Below are 22,348 nucleotides of genomic sequence, written 5' to 3' on the forward strand. Positions count from 1 at the left end.
AGTAACGGAGCATAGTGGGTTCTTGTTCCCCTTCAGGGTGCTTGTGTCATTTGACTTCGGTTATAAGTTTGTGCAGCGATGTCTACAGGGTACCCCTCGTATTCTGGGACACTCCTGCCGCTTGGGGGTCTAATGAGCACCTCAGGGACCTCCTTGTATGTACTTCTGATCCCTCAGATTGCCAGAAAATTCAGTCTCATGACAAATATTCTCTCTTTATCAAAACGTGTGGATTCATCCGGGCGGCTTTATGGATTCAGCTGGAGTACGCTCCTGTCTAAGGCTTACGGACCTGTGACAGTGTTCAACGTGCCAGCAAAATCATGGGGAAGATGATCTGTTTAGATTAGATTTCTGCTCCTTCCAGAATGGCTTACCTCCTTCGGGTCTGATAGTGTAGACTCACTGCTACAAATGGCAACCTAAGTATTCTGACATCTGGAATTGACAAGCTAAGTGGAAATTCAATGTTACTGAGAGCAACAAAGAGGACTTTGGAGACATCTACTGAGTTCTTGGAGTCCAAGTGCTTGCACTAGGTTTGAGTTGACAAAATATGGTTTAAGCCTAATGCCTATTGTCACGGTCTGAACGTGGGTGGTTCATTGCTGGGGCGCTGTCCCCGCGGGGACACACACAAAGGTGCTTCTGAACCCCTGTAACTCCTGGGGCAGTTTCTCACCCTTGTTCTTTGTGCCTTCGTCCGTGCCAAGGTAATTTACCAATAGAGAGTATTTTTCACATTTTGTTCTGAATCCCTAAATGAAAAATGTGATACTCGATAGTTATTATTTTGAAAAAGTAGATTGTATTCAATGTCCTCGTTGGGAAGGTAGCAGAGGGAGGCCACGTTGAGTAAGAATAAAGATTAAAGATCTTTATAAACAGCGTCTCATTATCCTAACAATTCTGAAAAGCAGGATTATTATCAAAGTTTCTAGAGGAGAAAATTGAGGCTTGCCGGGGTGAAGTTGTTGTTCTTTGGTCATATAGAAAATAAGTAATGGGCCTGGGCTTCCCTAAAATGAAGAAAAGGGAGAGGGAGAAAATGGAGAAAAGGAAAAGAAAAAAGTACACATGAAAATGGAGACAGCTAGGAAATATTGAGAAAAAGCAGGAAGGAAAGAAAAAAGAGAATAATGAAGCAGTGGTACTTGGCCAGGTGTGTGCTGGAGACCACAGTGGTTTTGGTGCTTCTCAGGATGCCAGGACCAGAGCCCCTGAGCCCGGTTACAGGACGTGACCCCACGTGACCACACAAACCAGGGACGGATGGTCCTGGCTGTCGTTCCCGTGAGCTGCAGAGACGCTGCTCGGGGCCCCGGCAGTGCTCTGTGAACGTGGGCTGTTCCCACCTCCTCAGCCCCGCACGTCCCACACGAGACTCACACCCGTACCCATGACCAGAAACAGGGCGATTATTTCCAATTCATTGTTATCTAGTTCATATGCACAACAGTTGCTTAATTTTGGTGGTAATTTTCAGAAAATATTGTCTGTCTCTCTCAGTGAAATAGCCTGTCCAGATGCCCTCTAAATAAAAAATCCTGAATCTGGAAAAAACTCAAACTATCTCGAAAGGAAAATGCTGAGAAATAACTAGGGCTGTCAGTTTCATTCAACTGTCAGTTCTCCAAAGATTTCAGGGCTTCAAATGTTAAAAGTGCCAGATGCTATTATCTGTTATTCATGTTCCCATTATGTTCTGGTCTTTACTGAAATCTATATAAACTTCTATCTGTACATTAAAGGAATTTCATTGCACCCATATACTCTCTAAACACACACATATATGTATGCCACATTTTCTCTTTATGTCTCCCCAATATAAATTTATTATTTTCAAAATGATACTTTAAATGTTGAAAAAATTCTGACAAATGATGTTGACATATTTTTATGGTGTGCTATTTAGGAGTTTATCCAATATAAAATGCTTCTGTAACAAAATTAAGCATTCTTATAGTGATGGTCACCTGTATTTTAATACCTATGCTCTCTGCAAGCTTCTAGAGGTAGAATGCTGAGCAAAAAAAAGGGAAAAAGACAATTATTTCATAATGCAATCACATACCCAAGAGTCCATAGTTTTTAAAAGAAGTTACAAAATATTTAAAAGGTCATATCCAATAAAATTATCCTATTGGATCATCACCACATACTACTGTGCTAAGTTAAATACCATATATGCTGCAAGCATGAATTTTGAATGCATTTGAGTCAAATAAGTTAAACTTTCATAGTTGACCATTTCTTTCAAAATCCCTTATTCCCTTGTCTTCCATAATGTGCAGATTCAACAAACAACAGCTAATGACCTTTATGTGTTCATCTGTAAATGTACACGCCTCCTTAGAGATACTTTGCACTTGTTCATCACAAAGAAAGTAATAAAATAGCTCTTTTTCACTTTATGCCATTTTTGTGAAAAATTCAGCATCTGAACAGAAAAACAAAAGCTGTTCCACACTGAGACAAAATTGGATTTATCATTTGTATCTACTTTCAAAAGGCCAAGACGTTTGTAAATTATAGTGGAAAACACCACCCAGGCTGAATCCAGGTAGCTCCAAATGAAATGGAAGGTAGTGCTAATGCTTCGCTTAGGCATTTACACTGTGAAACGTGAAAAGGATAAGCCTAATTCACTTCTTTTCTATAGATTCCGCGGAAGCAGCATTAAAATAGCCCTCCTCTTCTACCTTAGTAGACAACTATCATCAAACACCTATTTCTCTTTATTTTTCAGTGGTGTATTATTATCTGCTACTATTTTCAAACATTAATCAATAATATAAAATAGAATACTCAGTATTAAAAATAAGAAGAAGAAATTAGACCAAACCAGGTTTTATTAATTTGGTCTGAAGATAATGTTACTTGAGGTAGTGTAAACGTATTTACCACTGTGTGGTCCTATGTAAAATAACTGATTGAACTGTTATCCAAGTAATTAATGAAAGAAATTGCATTTGCCTTTATGACTGAGATGAAGGCTTAGAATTTTTCTTTGGTTGGGAAAATCCAGGGATTTTGTTTTTCCATTGATTTTGGGTGTAGACTCAGGATTATTAAAATTGTATTTGCCCTTGCAATTTCATATTCATTTGATTTAAATGAGATTTACCTTGAATAACTCAAAATTGTTTTCTCACCTTAAATGGATCAATACTTTTGAGATTTAGGAGACAGTTTTTTTATATTAGTTTATCTGATTTTAATATTAAATCCAGAATGTATTATATTTACTGGATATAAACTTAATGATACAAGTAAGCTAATTATGTGACTGAATAAAACCATCATTAGTTTTCTGTAAGATACTATATCAGATGGTAAATAAATGATTTGAAAGGATCAATGAGATTTCCTTATGAAATCAGGATCAGTACTAAGCTTAAAATAAGGCCATGAAAATTAGTGATAGTCCAACAAGAAATTCCATCCAATGAGTAAAACCATTATAAAATACCAACTTAGCAAAAGAGGTAATTTAAGAAAAACAGGAAGTGATGTGAGACTAAAAGCAATTATCCAAAAAAATCAAATTAAATGTTTCCTGGATATTGTGGACTCAGTGATTACATATTTAAACAAACAATTTAAATCTTAATTATTTGCTTATCAGAAAGGACATTCTACTAACCTAAATTTGCTTCTTCCTTCTCTGTTTAAAAATTTGTGTGATTCATTTTTTGCAGTGTTTCTTTTGTTTTACCAATGACTGCTGTGTGAATAAAGAACTCTTCCTATGTTCTCTAGGAAATGTTTGCTATACTGTAAAACTTGAAATATATTAAAATATTAACTTATTTACATAGCTCAAGAAATACCTCTGTAGTTATATTTGCCAAAATGCAAACTTTCTAAAGGTGTGCCCATGAGTTATAATTTCTCATTCTTCACCGAGCATAAATATCCATAGCGGTCCAGATCTACCCTTATACTCATTATCTTTTTTTTTTTAAACATCTTTATTGAAGTATAATTGCTTTACAATGGTGTGTTAGTTTCTGCTTTAAAACAAAGTGAATCAGTTATACGTATACATATGTTCCCATAACTCTTCCTCATTATCTTATTTATTTTGTGTACAAATCCGATGAGGGATGTCATCTAAGTCTTTAAGCCGAAACTCAAATTTGACCCCAATGACTTCAAATACAGTTGTCTTTCCAGGGTTTCCTAATGCCTTGTGTGCTTCTGTATTTTTTTTTTTTTTTTTCAGAAAGACCCAGTGAGCTCTCTAGAACATTTAGAGGAAAAGAAGTCCCCTGGAGAGGCCTCCATACCAAGCCCTAAACCCAAGCTCCACGCAAGAGATCTCAAGAAAGAACTAATCACGTAAGTCATCTGGAATGGCTTACTCTGTGGTTCTAGAACGGAGACGCCAATTTAAAACCTTGAGTAGTAAATAACGCCTTGGCTTATGGAGCTGACTTTGCAAATGTTTTAGGGCAGTTTCAACCAGTTGGTAGTTAAATGTTCTGTATATACCTAGACCTATGCTCAGAACTAAGAGGATTATGAAAAAAATGTACCTGACATGATCTCAGGCTAAGAGAATTAAAAGTCTAATCGACTGAAAAACAAAACATGTAAAACAATTAGAAATGTTTATGTTCTGATCAGAAGATCTTAATCTAACACCCACTGACCTCAGAGGAGCCAAGTCAGGGCTTCAGGGAGTCTACAGACTCACAAAACTTAACTGCAGAGTGTTATTTGGGAAGGGGGTTCATGGTTTTCGTCACATTCTCAAGGGGTTCTGTGACTCAGAAGTTGAAAGGACAGGGCAGGAAGTACTAGTCAAGCTGCAGTGGGTTCTGAGACAGACCCGGTCGTCCGGAGCAGGAGGCCCCAAGCTGAGCCCCAGGACCAGGTGACCTGGAGAGAGAGAGAGAGAGAGAGAGCAGGACAAGGGCCCTGAGAAGATGGCCAGGTTTCGCGTGAACAAGCCACAGGGTGTTTGAGCAGAAAAGTGCACTAGGGGTATCCTAGGAAGAGCAGTGTGCAGAATTCTTCAGAGGCCGGGTGCGCGTGGGGACCGTCTGGGGTCAGGAAGATCATCTGAAATGTTGACTAGAGATGCAGACGTGAGATCGCGAGATGTGGCCTGGGAGATGGGGCCTCCAGGGAAGATGTATACAAGGAAGAGGACAGAGTGCCCGTCCCAGAATTCGAGGGCACGCATCCTGCTGGGACCTGACAGGGAAAAAGAAGCCCACAAAGAGTAAAGACCTGGGGCCGAGGAGGAGGAAGAGGAAAGTGATGGTCATGGGAGCTGAGAGCTCAGAAAACTCCCACCCGGGCCTTTGATGGTTTCAGATGCCACAGCAAGTTCAAAGAGGTTAAAGCAGAAAAGGCAGGACAAACCCCAGGAGAGTGGGTCTCGGGAATAAGGGAGGCCAGCCAGTGGGGGGACGCGTGGCGGGAACAGGGGGCAGGGGACAGAGCTGGGTGCGAGGGACGTGCCACCAAATGACGCAGGGACATTAACTCGGACTGTGGCCTGAGCCCAGCTCGCACACCCTTATTCCTTCTTCACCCTGAGGATCTCTGACCCGGAGCTGTTGGAGTTTAGAGTGTGGCTCGCACAGCTTGCTTACGGGTGTGAGTTCACCTGGGCCGTCGCCAGGACACAGGCCATCCTGGCCGCCTTCCTCCTCATCTGCCGGTCACCACTGTGCGGGGGACATGGAGACATCAGGGTGGACATTGAGGGAGGGAGGGGACAGGGAGAGGGAGGGCTTTCAGGCAAAGGCAAGGCGGGAACCGTGGCTTTGGGGCATTTATAGCCTCAGCAGATAGCGTAGTCCCGGCCGGGTGGTTGCCGGGAGTGAGTGAGTGACATGCAGGAAAAGCTTTTCCATAGGAAAGTGATTAAACATTCATGTATATTCTTACCCAAGTACATTTAAAGCTGCCAGTTAATGAGAGTTTCTAGCAAAGAGGTACCCTTGCACTTAGGCCCTGGCATCTGTACCCTCTCTTCTGAATCCCCCAGCATAAAAGTACGTTTACCTTTTTCTACTAAACTAGATTAAGCACCCTCTCCTGAGCAGAATGCTCCGCCCACCGATCTCTGCGGGGCCGCCCTCCCCTCCCTCAGCTCTTCCCCCACGTGTCACCCACCCGAGAGGCCGTCCAGGCTGCTGTGGTCCCCCTTCCCAGCCCTGCTGCGCCCGCCCCCTTTCCCAGGAGGGCAGGCTGTTCCTGCTACTGAGGTTGCTGCTTCCACGTCCCCGCGCACGTCCCTGGTACCACTGCACTGCTGCTCGTTTCCCCAGTGACAGGGACACACCTCAGACACTGCACAGGCCCTGCACACAGAAGCTGTCGATCAGAAGACCCCGGTCCAGCATCAGTCTGTCCTGTCCACACTCGAGTGATTTTTTTTTTAACACCTTTATTGGAGTATAATTGCTTTACAATGGTGTGTTAGTTTCTGCTGTATAACAAAGTGAATCAGCTATACATATACATATATCCCCATATCTCCTCCCTCTTGCATCTCCCTCCCACCCTCCCTATCCCACCCCCTAGGTGGTCACAGAGCACCGAGCTGATCTCCCTGTGCTATGCGGCTGCTTCCCACTAGTATCTATTTTACATTTGGTAGTGTATATATGTCCATGCCACTCTCTCACTTTGTCCCAGCTTCCCCTTCCCCCTCCCCGTGTCCTCAAGTCCATTCTCTACGTCTGCGTCTTTAGTGCTGTCCTGCCCCTAGGTTCTTCAGAACCACTTTTTTTTTAGGTTCCATATATGTGTGTTAGCATACAGTATTTGTTTTTCCCTTTCTGACTTACTTCACTCTGTATGACAGTCTCTAGGTCCATCCACCTCACTACAAATAGCTCAATTTCGTTTCTTTTTATGGTCGAGTGATTTTTAAATAAACAGATATGCTGCATTCCTTAAGGATTTCGTGGGCAGACATTGCTGCCTCGAGCATGATGTTCTCTTAGGAGGTCAACACTTCCTGATGAGGTGGGGCCCACGTACCAGAGCTGCACGTCACCAAGCACTGCGCCCTCTGGGAGGTGACCTGGGGCAGCCGTGTCAAGGCTGCCATGGGCCTGCTAGTCAAGTTTCTAAAATCTTTGTATGGATGTTGTTTCTGCATATTATCTCAAATATCTTCCAAAAGGGCCAATGCTTATCCTTTGAAGGTAGATTTTGGAAATTTCCAGAGTCGTTCCAAGCTAAATGAAATGTAAAAAACTGATAATTAACCTGCATCACCATTTTGGACAGAAAAATGAAGTGTGATTATTTTGTAATGGGCCCTTCTCATTGGTGCAAAGAGAAAGGGCTCCAAAAAGATGGTGAACCATTTTTGGAATATAATCATGAATTCCTAGGAAACTGACTCTCTACAGGCCTCGTGGTTTTCCACTCATTTCAGCACAGGGGAGCGCTTGGGTGGGTACCACATACTTCTACACACCTGTGTCACACACTGGTTCTGTAAATGTCTCACTGCTTTACAGTTTCACCCTGTCCTTATTATGCTTTGTTTTATGTTTCTAACAGATAAATGCACCTTAATTGCTTACCAGAAACTGTTTGGCTAAAATAGGACTTTTTGATGTCATTGATCAACATGAATTTGCTTAGAGTTTGAGCGCCACTTACTGAGGGAACTAGCTAGTTTCCTTTCTCTAAGTTGTGATACTTTCATTTGCAAATCTTCCCAGAATATATCACCCAACTGGGATCTGCACATGTTATTGTACAAGATTTCTCATTGAAGATCTGTAAATTAAGCCAGCCGTCAAGATCCAAAACAGGATCTTTTCCCACTACATCGCCCCCTTCAATCTTGGCTTTATTCCTTGACCTCTTTATACCACAAAGCTGAAACAAAATAGCCACTATTTAAATGCACACTTTATCATTATACTTCCTAAGTAATTTATGACTGTCTGGTTTAAAAAATCATTGGCACTTTGCCTCTCCTGGCGGTATTAATAGGAATAATTTAAAAATAGAAATGAAATTTAAAGTAGAATAAAATAAATGCAAAGCTATTTTGGCACACCAGGTGGCGATGTATTTCCAAAGTAGGAATTCCCAGGGCACTGTAACCCATCTCTCACGCTCTGAATATTGCAGCTGTGTAATTATCAGAAAAGATTGTTTCTCTGTTTAGCGGGTGAATGGCACTTGCAAGATAACTCAGCTCAGATGTTAGTCGTTGCTCTTTTTTTTCTTTACTCGTTTACGTATATTTGTAGCTTCCGCATTTTCCTTCCTGATGTTCCATCTAGGAAAGTGGTGGGCAAAGGGCTGGCTGGCTCAGGTCGGATCAAGCTCTGGAAATCGCGCATCTCTCTGAGAGATGAAGAGGCTCTAACTCTTACGGTTTCTTTAGAGTACCTGAGAATGATTGCAAAGTAACTCACAGGGAAAAAAATACTGAGAAGGTGACATTTCAGAAATCTTGGATGTCATCAGTCTATCCCCAGATGCCCCTTTAAAGAGGCAGACTCTGCATCCCACACGTGGGTGAGCCTTCACGTTAGGCAGGGTGCCGAAAACATCAGAAAGCACGAGTGACGTAGCTGATGTTTCCCCTGATTAGTGGCACCGACACAAAGACCACCGAGTGGGCTGGGGTCAATCCTCTTACCTCACACCAGCAACTTTCAAGCAGCGTCAGAGGGAAATAATCGCTGAGAAACCAAGGAATCTGTTAACTCTGGCAGCAAAACTGCTCAGGATAACTATCCACTTTCACTATTTTTAAAACACACATAAGATGCACAGAATGTGACCAGCTCCTGAGATAAATGAAGTGCCCGGGACGGACTCCGGTCTTGGGCAGACAGCCCGGAGAGCCCACTGCTTAGGTGGTTAATTCCTGATTGTCTTTGCTGGGTTCAAAACTTTGGATGAAACTGATCACAAGCTTTATTAACTAAACTTCGTAACTATTTCTGTACTATCAGCAACTTTCCCACCTAAAATGTCAGCTTACATTTCAGCCATATATAGTATTTTCAAAGATCTTCCTTTTCAGGTGTTTTCTAACATGTTTATGAAGTTACTATGTTATCTTTTTCTTTAAAAAAAAGTCACAAAAATTCCTTTCTGACATCTGTGATATAATTGGTACCTTAGAGCGGCTATCATGATAAAGCATGGGTTTTTAATATTCATGTTTTATAACTCATATTTTCAAAGAAATAGAACACCACTGACTGTTGCATCACTGTTCTACATCATCTGAATCAGAGAGCTGATGTGGTGCTGGAAACGAATAACTCAGGATCATGCTGGTTTCCTCTTGTCTCGTCTGCTGGTCCTTATATAATCTACATCTTTAGTTCGTTAGCTTCTGCACGTCCCATATGTGTTAACCGGTCTTGAAAAGAGAAGCTACCTCATACGCAGTCAGACAGAGCAAGTGCATCCGTGAACGCACCTGACCCTGATTCTATGTTTTTATTGACCCAGCTGTCCAACGCCAGGATGCGACGGGAGTGGCCACGTCACGGGCAACTATGCGTCTCATCGCAGGTAGCTCCCCACCTTCTCACTTAGGTGTTCCTCATCTGTCCTCCTTAAGGACTCACCCTCACCCCCTCTAGAAAGATATTATCTCGATCGGGAGTTGGAGACTGAGTTAGTTGGGGTTTTGGTTCGTTTCGTTTTTCAGAAATAAAGCTAAGTCTTCAGTCTTTTTACTATATTGTAAAGAAAGTGTACTTCTCTGGTCAAAAACGGTTTTCTGATCCTATGATCCACGCTACAACCCAGAAGGTAGAGCTCATGTCGGGCTCGGGTCCTGTCTAGCTTTAGGACTCAAGTGAAGCCCAGGTAGGACAGCAGTGACCCCAGCTGACCTTTTACGCTGCGGGAGGCTTCAGTAAAGTGTTGGAGGGACGGCAGCGCGGAGGCTGTGCTCGGCCCTTCCTCCCACCTGTGTCACCCATGTGATTCGCTCTCCCTCTGGGCAGGGCCTTAACCTCTGAGCACCATCCCTCGGGATGCAGAGGGAGGGTCCTCTGGGTCAGTCATCACTGGACCCGGGGGTCTCGCTGGGCTAAAGCCCCTGGTTTGGTAAATAGCAAACCAGAGTCTGTGACAAGTAGTCAAGGTGCCCAAAGCCCGGTCTGGCTAGAGCAGCGAAGCCGGGTTCAGACTTTTTCCCAAACCCCGTCGGTGGATTGAACGTGTGTTCACCAGCTCAGGCTGCCCCCAAGTCGGACCTGCGCGTGTCAGCGCGTGTGTCTCTGTTTTTGCTTTCTCCTCCCTCTTCAGTGTTTCTGGATGTCCTTTGGCAGATAAGACTCTGAAATCCCTCATGGCGGCCAACTCTCAGGAACTCAAGTAAGTGTCTGGCCAGGGTGGCCCTAACCAGGGGCAGACGGCACCTAAGTAAATTACGACCACGCGCTCTCTCACCAAAAACTCAAACAACTGAAACCAAATCACTGTAATTTAGTTTAGTTAATGAGCTGGCCTTGGAGGGCTTGTATTTTACAATGTTTTTAAAAGCAATGATGTTGAACACCTACGACACCTTTTCTCTGTTACTTTCAGAACGTGTATACTAATCAGACCTAGGAGGGTACGGCCAGCATTTTCATCTTCTGACTTTAGGAAAACTGCACAGTACTTCACCTTGTGGGCATTTTGAATCATACGACAGCCTTTCACTTTTGGGGGCGACATACAATTCTGGCTCATTTTCACCTTGTCTACAGGATCTCAAAGTCACACGTATATTGACTTTTGTTGACTGATTTTATTTTTCCTACTATTATCTTCTTTTATCCCAAACTTCTCACTTGTTATTTTCATGTGTTGTTATAATACATGTAGACTAATAAAAAGTTATGATCCACTTTCTACCCTTTAAAAATATAATAAGGCATACATTTAGAAAAGATGAAGAATAACATTAAGCAAAATTAACAAAATGCATTTGCACATAATATTTTAGGAAAAATCAGTGTTACTAAGTCTAGTGATAAAATAATATTTGTGTAAATAGTAGAATTAACACTTGGTGTCTAAATTACAGGTAAAATTTCGGAGAATATATCTTCTTAATATTTTGTTAATATTTCCATTTTTTAACTTGTTTAAAATTTATCTAAAAATTATCCCAAAAAAAGTTTATGAAACAAGATGTGATATTAAACAGGTATAAAAATTCAGAATTTTAGTACCATGAATAGTAAAGACAACTCTAAAATATACAAAGTGAGTGTACAATTGATTGTGTCAGTGTAGATTCTAGAAATCATTTTATTGGCTACCGTTTTTCTAGATTGAAATGTAAGGATGTGAAGTGGAGACTTATTAGCCGACTGAAAGGAGAGAAGCGCTAGGCATACTCACTCAGTCGTACTCAATTGCTCTGAACTTCTGTATTGCCGTATCTTAAAAATAGCTATCAGTTCTCCTAAGTATTTTCTCTAAACGTTATTTCTAGAAAAAAATGTGGAGAATACATTGAAAACATGTAGATTGAGTGGTTCTGTAGCAATGTTCAGTACTTACCTGCTTTATACAGCCACCTAATAAGTAACATCTTTGTGGGGTTTTCTGTACAAAAAGAAAAGGGGACATTTCATTGACCTCTTGTTTGGATATTCAGGGAGAATTTCAAAACAAGGTTTTTTTGGCATAGACTTTTCCAGAATTGCAATACGCTAGTAAACCACTATTTTACTAAAAATATTAATAGCATCTGAGCCTTTCCTACAGTATAGAATACATATCAAATCTCTAAATGTTTGATTAGAGAATCATTGCAGGGTTCTCTGGTTAGCTCAAAGAGATGTATGCAGATTTCATATTTCCTTCGAGAAAAGCATTCACTCCCTATGTTCCGCCTCAAGGTTGAATATGAAAGAATTTCTGTGAAAGTTCAGTGGGTTAGAGTTTAAGAAAAGGAATAGTGTTCACATTCTTCTTTGGATTATTATCTTTCTCAAACTCTTGTTTTAGTAGAAATCTGAACCTGGGTTGGCATACAAGTGAAATAATAACAATGACCTTGTCTACAAGACCTTTCAGGAAAGCAAACATTTTGTGACAGCCTCTGCGTTTTTTTTTTTAATAAATTTATTTATTTATTTTATTTATACTTTTTTACTTTTGGCTGCGTTGGATCTTTGTTGCCGCACGTGGGCTTTCTCTAGTTGCGGCAAGCAGGGGCTACTCTTCGTTGCGGTGCGCGGGCTTCTCATTGTGGTGGCCTCTTGTTGCAGAGCACAGGCTCTAGGCGCGCAGGCTTCAGTAGTTGTGGCGTGCGGGCTCAGCAGTTGTGGCTCATGGGCTCTAGAGCGCAGACTCAGTAGTTGTGGCGCACAGGCTCAGTAGTTGTGGCACACGGGCTCTGGAGCACAGGCTCAGTAGTTGTGGCTCGCAGGCTCAGTAGTGTGGCTCGTGGGCTCAGTAGTTGTGGCACATGGGCTCTAGAGCACAGGCTCAGTATTTGTGGCTCACAGGCTCAGTAGTTGTGGCTCGTGGGCTCTAGAGCGCAGGCTCAGTAGTTGTGGCTCACGGGCTTAGTTGCCCCGCGGCACGTGGGATCTTCCCGGACCAGGGATCGAACCCGTGTCCCCTGCATTGGGAGGCAGACTCTTAACCACGGTGCCACCAGGGAAGCCCACCTCTGCGTTTTTATTAGTATCTGGCATTTTTTTAAGGCCACAAAAGAGTGAGAATCTCTGTATATTTTTGCATTCAAGTGTATTTTAAACCCTGTTCCTAATTAGCATTCTAAGTAGAATTGGAATCTCCTTCCGCCTTCACTCCCCTGACTCCAAATTTAATGGTTGATTGTCGGTCAGAGTTATTGGTAGAGTTTCCACAAGACCTTTTAAGGTGGACCATGAGGCAGAAGAGATCAGGTGCAAACGTCCCAGGTTCTTTGGCAGTTGCATTAATCCACCAGGTCTCTGGTTGTCCCATCCACCACTGTTGTCCATCTGAATGTAAGGGATTATGATGGTGGTGGAGCAAATCAAAGGAAATAAATTACACACAGAAACCATTTGGAAACTCTTTCTTCTTAAGCAAAAGATAAGAACTTTGCGTGATGTAGACAGAAGCCCAGCAGTAAGTTGTGGGTCGAATTTCAGATTCCTTCCAAAATAAGGTTTAACAACAGGGACCTATTGTGTAGCACAGGGAACTATACTCAATACTTGTAATAACCCATAAGGGAAAAGAATCTGAAAAATTTTATGTATATATATATATGTGTGTGTGTATATATATATATATATATATATATAAAACTGAATTACTCTGCTATACACCTGAAACTAACACAACATTGGAAATCAGCTACACTTCAATTAAAAAAATAAGACTTAAAAAGAAGGAAAAAAAGAATGCAGGATAACAATGAATACAGTGTCTTCCAAGCATTGGACAGTAGTTAACACATGTTAACATTTCCTTTAAAAATGGATTCTTAGGGCTTCGCTGGTGGCGCAGTGGTTAAGAATCCACCTGCCAGTGCAGGGGACACAGGTTTAAGCCCTGGTCCGGAAAGATCCCACATGCTGCGGAGCAACTAAGCCCGTGCGCCACACTACTGAGCCTGCGCTCTAGAGCCCGCGAGCCACAACTACTGAGCCCACGTGCCACAACTACTGAAGCCCGTGTGCCTAGAGCCCGTGCTCCGCAACAAGAGAAGCCACCGCAATGAGAAGCCCACACACTGCAATGAAGAGTAGACCCCGCTCGCCACAACTAGAGAAAGCCCGTGCGCGCAACGAAGACCCAACACAGCCAAAAATAAATAAATTAAAAATAAATAAATTTATTTTTTAAAAAAAGGATTCTTAGCCAAAAAACAGTTCTGTACAAGCAAAAAGAGTCCCACAAATCAGCTCATCCTGTTTGACTGCTTGGCTCTGTGTGATGTGTCGTGACCCCCTAGCCACTCCCACGCGGCCCCAGCTCCGCTCTCGTGTCTTCCAGGTGTCCCACTCCAGGCTGTGACGGTTCGGGGCACGTGACGGGAAACTATGCCTCCCACCGAAGGTAAGACTGACCCCACGGCCGAGATGGAAATCAGAGCGGTGGCAGCCGCGCCCGTGAGATCACATGCTTCTGTTTTGTTCTTTGTTGGGACCGTATTTCAGCCTGTCCGGCTGCCCTCGTGCCAGGAAAGGTGGTGTCAAGGTGACCCCTACGAAGGAAGAAAAAGAAGACCCTGAACTCAGGTAAGTGTGACGGCTGAGGCGGCGGCATCAGGGCAGAGGCCACTTGTGGGACAAACGGGGGGGACTCCGGCTGGGAGGCAACTGCGTGTCTTGTTCATCACGAGGCCCTGGGAGCAGCACGGAGAGCTCAGGGGCTGCAGAACGCCTCCCCCTCCCCAGCGGAGCTCACACGGTTCTCTGATGGTGCAGAGGAAAGAAGGACTTCATCCTTTCCCAGCGGCTTTAAAGGAAAGCAGCCTCGTGGACGTGCCCTAGTGTGACACCCATGGCTGCGGGCTCCCCTGAAACTTAAGCCGCAATTTTATCTAAGGTGAATTCCCTCCTCTGAGAAATATGCTTCAGGTCTTGGGTGACAGATGCAGATACAGGTGCAGAAACGTACAGAGGCTTGCTCGACAACGTGCAATATTTAGACATTTGGAAACCAGAACTCCCGTTCTCTGAGCCTTGGACTCTGTGATGAGGGGGAGCCAGTTGACATGTTAGACCCTTGGTCTTTGTTTGGAGGCAACGTAACCCGTAACAAAGGGCTTCCCTTGTTGTTTCTGGAGCTGAGAAGTGTGGCCACAAACTTGACTCCACTCCTTCTAAACTGGTGGCAAGTCCCCTGAGCTCTAGAAGTCATTCTCCGCCCCTCTAAAATGGGGTAACAGCGTCTCTGCCCACCAGGTGAGCAGTGAGGGTCTCATGAGATAATGCATGACAATTGCTTAGCTGGGAGCCTGAGGCCCATCATTACTGCCAGTACTGCAGTCTCCCTGGCTGGAAGGCATCTGGTAGACGCTGTCGTTTCCCCACTTGCCCCCTGTGTGGTCTGCTCTCACCACCACCTTCTCGTTCGCTCGCCTCAGTGCTTCACCTGGCTTATCTCGTCTCTCCCAGCTGCTAACGACCGTGCTGTGTCTCTCCAGATGCCCTGTGATCGGGTGTGACGGCCAAGGTCACATATCAGGTAAATACACATCCCACCGCACGGCTTCTGGCTGTCCCCTGGCCGCCAAGAGACAGAAGGAGAACCCTCTCAATGGGGCCCCCCTCTCCTGGAAGCTGAACAAACAGGAGCTTCCCCACTGCCCGCTGCCCGGCTGCAATGGGCTGGGCCACGTGAACAACGTGTTTGTCACCCACAGGAGGTAAGCTTTGCTTCTTAATGTGTGGTTGCTGTGACTGTTTGTCACCTGGATTGCCCGGGGGAGGGGAGAGACCCCCTCAAGGTCATTAATCACAGCACCTTAGATGTCCAAGAAATGAATCTTGCCAGATAGATATTTGACCAGTTTGAAGGATGGAAAATGTTATTTTCTCTATTTCTGAAATTCACTGCACGATTTTCAACTGCTTTTGAAACTGTGCTTGTGTTTTTTTTATTCTAAAGTATTGCTTGTGCTGCTTTTTTTAATGGTTCTGTCAGTGGTTCACTTCCGTTCTAAGTGGTGATAGCTACTCACTGTTGTGTGATCGTAAACGTTCACTTTACGTGTTTATGTCACGCCCTTCCGCTCGTGAACTGGCCCCATTTCAGACCAAATGGTAGTTCTTTTGCAGCTGGGAAGTTGTGAGTCATCCCCAGCAGCCAGAAAGAAAAGGACACAGTGGTTACTAAGTACACAGAGGACAAGAGAGATTTAGAAAACCCTTTCTAGCTTCACAAGGACTCAGTCCCTTCATCATTGAGTGGCATGTATTTCAACCAGGCTCTTTGTCGGGAGCACTGATCTTAGACCAGGCTTTTGTCCACATTCTACATCAAGGAGAGGAGCTAGCAGAATTCCCTGGCGGTCCAGTGGTTAGGACTCCACGCTTTCACTGCCAAGGGTGCAGATTCGATCCCTGGTCAGGGAACTAAGATCCCACAAGCCAAGCGGCATGGCCAAAACAAAAACAAAAATAAGGAGCGGAGCTAGAAGGTTCACTGCACACATCTCTGGTCGTGGGGCTGTGGCGCACGATGCAGATTCAAGATCTAACAAAGCTTTGTGAGTCCTGACGCTCTGCTTATGGGCAGGATGCCAACAGAGCAAAGCTGGTTCCGTTTTCGAGGTGCACGTCGACGGTGTCAGGAAATGAAGTTTTCCAAGAGCCACACCTGCTTACGGAGAAAACCCGATCTCTTTAGGTGGTTTATTTTTTGATGGTTCTCGGATGCCTGATCTCGTTCACAATAGTGCACGTTGTTTTCTTCTGGGTCTGTGCCATCGTTTCCTGTTCAGGAAGGACAGTCACAAATCAAGTGAGCCTCGTAGCCGCACAGCAGCGGTGCTTTCTCACCACGGACCCTGTAACATCCTTGTTGACATCGGTAATGAAATATTAATGCTGGGCTGTGGCGAGTGCATCCCTCAGTTAGAACAACAGATTTCTCTTGAAAAATCCGGGAGTGGTTTTACATGATGACACCAGGCCTGGTGAGGATGTGGGGCCTCAGGGACCCTCAGAGCTGTAAGTGGAAGAGGAATTGGTAGAACCATGTCAGGAAGCTGATGCCTCAGATGTAAGCGAGCAGGTGGGGGTGCCCTCCTGTACAGCCGCCGGGCGGCCAGGCTCAGTCCCAGAGGCTCTCCTGCACCCAGAGATGGAGACGGACGTGTGCCAGGAGGTCGGCTTCCCGGCTCCAGGCTGGGGACCGCCTGCCCGCCGCCTCGGCCCCTGCAGCGCAGGGCACAGGAGTGGTTCCACCTGCAGGGCCTCGGATCCGTGTGGATGTAAAGGCACCGCAGGGCGGATTTGCAGCAGGTGCTGAGTGGGACAGAGTGCTGAGGGATATGTGTGGTGTGATTCTGTCCCACAAAGTGAAAAACCATGTAGCAAAATCACGTTTTAAAAAACTAGGTAATTTTTCATCTGCAATTGGAGTTAATGGCTGTCTCTGGGGGACAGGAGACAGCAATTGCTACGGGGCAGGTGAAGCTTCAAAGCGCGTTCTGTGTTTGAAGGTAAATTCAAGGTGTGCCCCTCAAGGGAATTCTTTCAACTGCAAATACACGTTGTATGTATCTGTGTACATACTATTTATTTCATAATAAGAAAAGGAAATTATGAGTTCAAAAATATAGACTGCAGTATTAATGCAGAGATATTATTTTCTAGGAGAAGAAAAACAGTTAAGAATTTAGACAAATGAATAATTCAGATTTCACTGTTTTTCACTCTTGCTACTCAAAGGATTTAAGAGCCCAAATTTAACCTGGGGTATTCTCTTTGGGGTGGAATGCTTTTCTTTACTATGTGTAGGATTTAAACAAATAAGATAATAAAATGCCCGGCTTATTGCCTGGTACATAGTAGATGTTCAGCACAGACTATTTCCTTTCCCTTTTGTACAATTATATTAATATATGTGTGGCTATGCAATAATTCATTAAAGTAGAAATGACATGCCGGAATCACACGTACTGACCTACGACACACCTTTATCTGTCCTGTTCTCGACCCTGACGTCCTGAGTTGTTCTGTTCTCTTTCCTGTCCCTGCCAAAGGCCAACTGCTATTCCAGGCTGCTCTGTCCCAGCAGACAGCCTGTTCCAAGTTCCTCACGTGGCTTATCCCTTTAAACCCTTACAAACCCTGTAAGCTACAGGGACTGCGGTGACCCTCAGTTGACAGAAGAATCAGAGCACAGGGAAGTTCAGGGCTTGCCCCCCTCCTGCACAGCTCACAACATCGGGACCCCAGAGCCCCTCTCCCGAGCCGGGTACCAGCCCATCCCCGGTGTTTCCTGGATCCTCCCGACCACCAGGCACCCAGGCGGACTTTCCTCAGCCGTCCTCTAAAGCAAGTTCTGTAACTTTTCCCATTTAAGATTCAGCAAAATGGGAATAATTACAAAACTTACCTTAGAGGATGGCTGAGAACAATTACCTGTGCATTACATCAGCATTTTGTTTACATACTAATTACTTTAAAACCTTTCTTTAAGACTTCATGTTACAGACTTCCACTTTGAAAGAATAGCAACTGAGAAGACAAATGATATTATATTAAATACACATCATTATGGATGTTTGCAGCTTTAAAACCAGAAGTCCTGTGATTAATAGAACTCATTTAGTGCCACACCATAACTGTAATTTTATTGAGGTTTACTAATATATTATAAATAGTGATGTCCACCACACAGATTTGTCACCTGCCGTTTTACTGTAACAGGGCTGGTGAAGATATAGTTTTAAATTGCCTTCCCCTGGGGCTTCCCTGGTGGCGCAGTGGTTAAGACTCCGCCTGCCAATGCAGGGGACACGGGTTCAAGCCCTGGTCCAGGAAGATCGCACATGCCACGGAGCGACTAAGTCCGTGTGCCACAACTACCGAGCCTGCGCTCTAGAGCCCGCAAGCCACAACTACTGAGCCCGCGTGCCACAACTACTGAAGCCCACATGCCTAGAGCCCGTGCTCCGCAACAAGAGAAGCCACCGTAATGAGAAGCCTGCGCACTGCAGAGTAGCCCCCGCTCGCCGCAACTAGAGAAAGCCCGCGCACAACAACGAAGACCCAACGCAGCCAAAACTATATATATATATGAATAAATTTAAAAAAAATAAATTTTAAAAAACAATTTTTTTTAAATCTTTTTTTTTAAAAAAAATTGCCTTTCCCTGCCTTCATAGAATTGTGAATTTGGTCCAAACCGTATAAAGCATGTTTCTCCTGCCTTACAATACAGAGCCCGAACCCCAAAGGTGACACCCAGCCAACCTCCCCATTTTCCTGAGCGGCGAGACTGAGCTTTGTGGAGGTGTGGCATCCTCAAAAGGAAAAGGGACATTAAAAATACTTTCTTGCCCCAGTTTTCTTAAATTTAGGATTTGTTGTATATCCTGGAAGATATAACCACATTGGGAGGTACAAAACATCCAGTGGGATTTTTTAGACCAAAGCCTCCCTCCCGTCACTTAACTGTACTTGGTTCTAACGTGCATGGTTGTGGAGTTTCACCAGCATTCCACACGGCTGTCCTCCCCGGACGCTCACCCTGTGTTGTCTGAACAGTGCAGACTCTTGACGGGAGAGACAGACGTTCTTGGGAGGTATTAACATCTTGTTACAAACCTCCTTTTATAAATTTATTTATTTATTTTTGGCTGTGTTGGGTCTTCGTTTCTGTGAGAGGGCTTTCTCTAGTTGCGGCGAGCGGGGGCCACTCTTCATCGCAGTGCGCGGGCCTTTCACTGTCGTGGCCTCTCTTGTTGCGGGGCACAGGCTCCAGACACGCAGGCTCAGTAGTTGTGGCGCACAGGCTCAGTAGTTGTGGCGCACAAGCTTAGCTGCTCCGCGGCATGTGGGATCTTCCCAGACCAGGGCTCGAACCCTTGTCCCCTGCACTGGCAGGCAGACTCTCAACCACTGCGCCACCAGGGAAGCCCCCCAAACCTCCTTTTAAAATCCAGTTTACCAGCCAAACATTACTCCTGTTTGTGAACACTTGTCGGAACACAATATGTGACAGAAAACAAGACAGACTTGTACAGAGTTTCCAGGAAAAAAAAAAAGAAGATAATGTAGCTTATAAAGGCCACTCTTTACAGTGAACAGCTTCCAAAATAGAAAAATCAGGTTCAAAGTTCAGTTTGTGCTTTTCCATTATTTTCTTTCCCTGTGTAAAATATTTCATAATTTATCAAATCTTGGCAAACCACAGAGCCTTCCTTTTATATGTAATATTACATATCTATTATTGTTTTATTTCATATAATCTTAATATAGAACAATTTTAAATTCTTAAAAAAAATATTCATTCTGCAAACATTTATTAAGGGCTTTGTTGCAGAAATATTCTCCTTTCACTCTGCCAAGTGTTCCAGTCTTTGGATGGAAAATGGTTGTTTCATGCATGAATTGTAACGAAATTTCTCTGGGGAAAAAATATTTTCAATGGCTAATTATAATTTTTAACTTTATTTTAAAATGGTATCTCCAAAAATATAACCAAATGACAAAAGAATTAATGGCTGCATAGAGCAGCAAAATCATCTCATCGTGTACTACAGGAAACAAGTATCGTTCAATGTTGTCATTATCATTTTGGTGTAATTTAAACAAAACAGACGACATTATAGGAAGGAAGCAGGGCTGCAGGGTGTGGCTTTTCAGGAAAAGCGAATAAAGAGCCTGCAGGGCAGCACACTGCCTGGGCAGTGAGGGTGCTTAAATACACCTACAGCCCTGCCTTTTCTCTTCCTTTCAGGTAGAGATTTTTTAATGAAAAATGATGTTTTAAAAGTTAAAGAATAAATTCGAAACTTTCCCCTACCCAAACTGGATTTGCCATGAAGCGGGGGAGAGGAATATTATTTTGGGCTTGTATCAATTTGAGTCATTCTGTAAAAATCAGATGACAGTGCGTATAAAGACAGGAAGAAGTAGATTTATTATTCTTGGCATTTTTGACTAATCTGGAACAAATCTTATGCAAAATGTATACATACAGTTTTGCATTTACAGTGAATAAAGTAACCACTACTAAAAAAAGGGCCTTACATGAATGCAAAATAGTAACATTTTAACAAAATTAATTAAGTGATAATTATCAACAGTAGCTATTTGTATTTTGATTTAAGAAAAAAGCACAAAACATTTTACATTATTTGAGGGCCTTTTGCTTTTGTTTTAATAGATATTGTTACCTTCTGCACAGAGACTGCAGATTGTAATGTAATGAGTAGGCAGGCAAAGACTTAAAAGAGTAAGCAGTGAGTACAAAAGTTTAATTTTTGTAAGAAATAATACGTGTTTCACACATCGGTGTAATTTCTCTTTTCACAGCTTATCTGGATGTCCTCTCAACGCACAAGCCGTCAAGAAGGGCAAGGTCTCTGAAGAACTAATGACCATCAAGGTCAAGGCCTCTGGAGGTAAGAGGGCAGGGTGGGGCAGCGATCCCCCAGGTCTGGAGCCTGGTCTCCGGCGGGTCCTGTGTCCAAACCATCCTCCGTGCGGGAAGTGCGATTTCACTAGGCAAGAAGGAGGCTTTCCTCAAATTTGAACTAAACTATAACTTTCTCTAAAGAACCATCTCTTGGGGTTTTTTCCTTACCTTTCAATAAGGATCTCCAGCAGAGAAAGTCAAGCAATGAGACTTTCGATGCATTAGGGTACACTGGCCGAACTTTTGTGCTTCAGTCCTGAAAATGATAGTTTTTTTGTGTGAGCCTGCACGTGTGTGTGTGTGTGTGTGTGTGTGTTCCTGGTATAAGCCCTCTATCAAATTTCAAGTTTTGGGCACCTATGTTTGAATCCTTAAATTCTGCTCTACCCTCAGAATGGTATTTTTATGGAGAATCCACATGGTTTAATTTAGCATCTCTATTTCTCTACATGCCTTCCTAGTGTCAACCCCTGACCACAGTTAATATACACAGTGTCTGAGCTGAGGTCTATATTGGATCTTCCTGTGTCCCTCTGATTCTTGAGTACTTTTCTTGAGTTCTCACCAGCATTATCTCAGGCGTGTGTTGTTTCCTTCGAAGATCATCCTGACGCATCCGGGAAACAAAGGCAGAACAATTACTTTGCTTTGGGGATTTTATCTGATGGCGTCTTTAGCACATGGGTAGAACCAAGCCGGAGACTGTGACCTGTTGCTACTTTATTTCTCTGAAAGCATCACTCCATCTTTTAAATCCGTGCGTGACTCTTAAAACAAGTGGCTTGTTTCCACGTTGTGCTTCCGTGAAGAATATACCACATGCATCTTACACATCCTGCTATTGTAGGTTTGTCTCAGGTGTGTGCCTAGGAACGGAGTTGCTGGGCCATGGAGCATGTGAGGTCCACCTTCAGTAGGTGATGAACTGTGTTCCAGAGCAGCGACCCAGGAAAGCACCAGAGCCTAGAGCTGTTTCACACAGATTGTCAGCTCTCCCCATCCTGCTCCCATGCATTGATCTCATTAAATCTAAATGCTGGCATTCACATTTCTCCCGCTGAATTGTCATCTCTTGGTTTAGAGTCATCATTCTGGACTGTTGAAATGGCCTTAAATCCTGCTTCTGGCGTCCTGAATATGAGCTACTATTCCCAGCTTTTTAAAATCTTTAGAATGTATTCATATCCCTTCTATAAAAGAATGATGGGAAAATAACTCCCGTGCATTGAGAACCTGTTGTATGTTCAACACTTTATGTTTTATTGCGTTAATTCTCACCGTG

The 22,348-nt window shown here is 43.6% G+C and overlaps 1 protein-coding gene and 1 long non-coding RNA gene across 7 annotated transcripts in view; one reads left to right on the plus strand and one right to left on the minus strand.

Annotated features, from left to right (window-relative positions):
- The window catches only part of ST18 (ST18 C2H2C-type zinc finger transcription factor), a 122,941-nt gene that overhangs the window by 94,422 nt on the left and 6,171 nt on the right, over positions 1-22,348 (plus strand). For all 6 annotated transcript variants that reach the window (XM_036830787.1, XM_036830786.1, XM_036830790.1 and 3 more), the window contains 7 exons: positions 4,229-4,344; positions 9,466-9,528; positions 10,273-10,341; positions 13,960-14,022; positions 14,124-14,204; positions 15,116-15,337; positions 20,964-21,052. In XM_036830787.1, the coding sequence (XP_036686682.1) occupies positions 4,229-4,344; positions 9,466-9,528; positions 10,273-10,341; positions 13,960-14,022; positions 14,124-14,204; positions 15,116-15,337; positions 20,964-21,052 (703 nt within the window). The remainder of the gene's footprint in view (positions 1-4,228; positions 4,345-9,465; positions 9,529-10,272; positions 10,342-13,959; positions 14,023-14,123; positions 14,205-15,115; positions 15,338-20,963; positions 21,053-22,348) is intronic.
- On the minus strand, positions 18,798-19,690 carry LOC118883699. The gene is made up of 3 exons (XR_005017077.1): positions 19,572-19,690; positions 19,410-19,416; positions 18,798-19,253 (listed from the first exon to the last, which is right to left on the minus strand). It is a non-coding gene; the product is annotated as an uncharacterized LOC118883699 (long non-coding RNA).

The sequence above is a fragment of the Balaenoptera musculus genome, chromosome 17 (genome assembly GCF_009873245.2).
Source record: "Balaenoptera musculus isolate JJ_BM4_2016_0621 chromosome 17, mBalMus1.pri.v3, whole genome shotgun sequence".
Classification (NCBI taxonomy): Eukaryota; Metazoa; Chordata; class Mammalia; order Artiodactyla; family Balaenopteridae; genus Balaenoptera; species Balaenoptera musculus.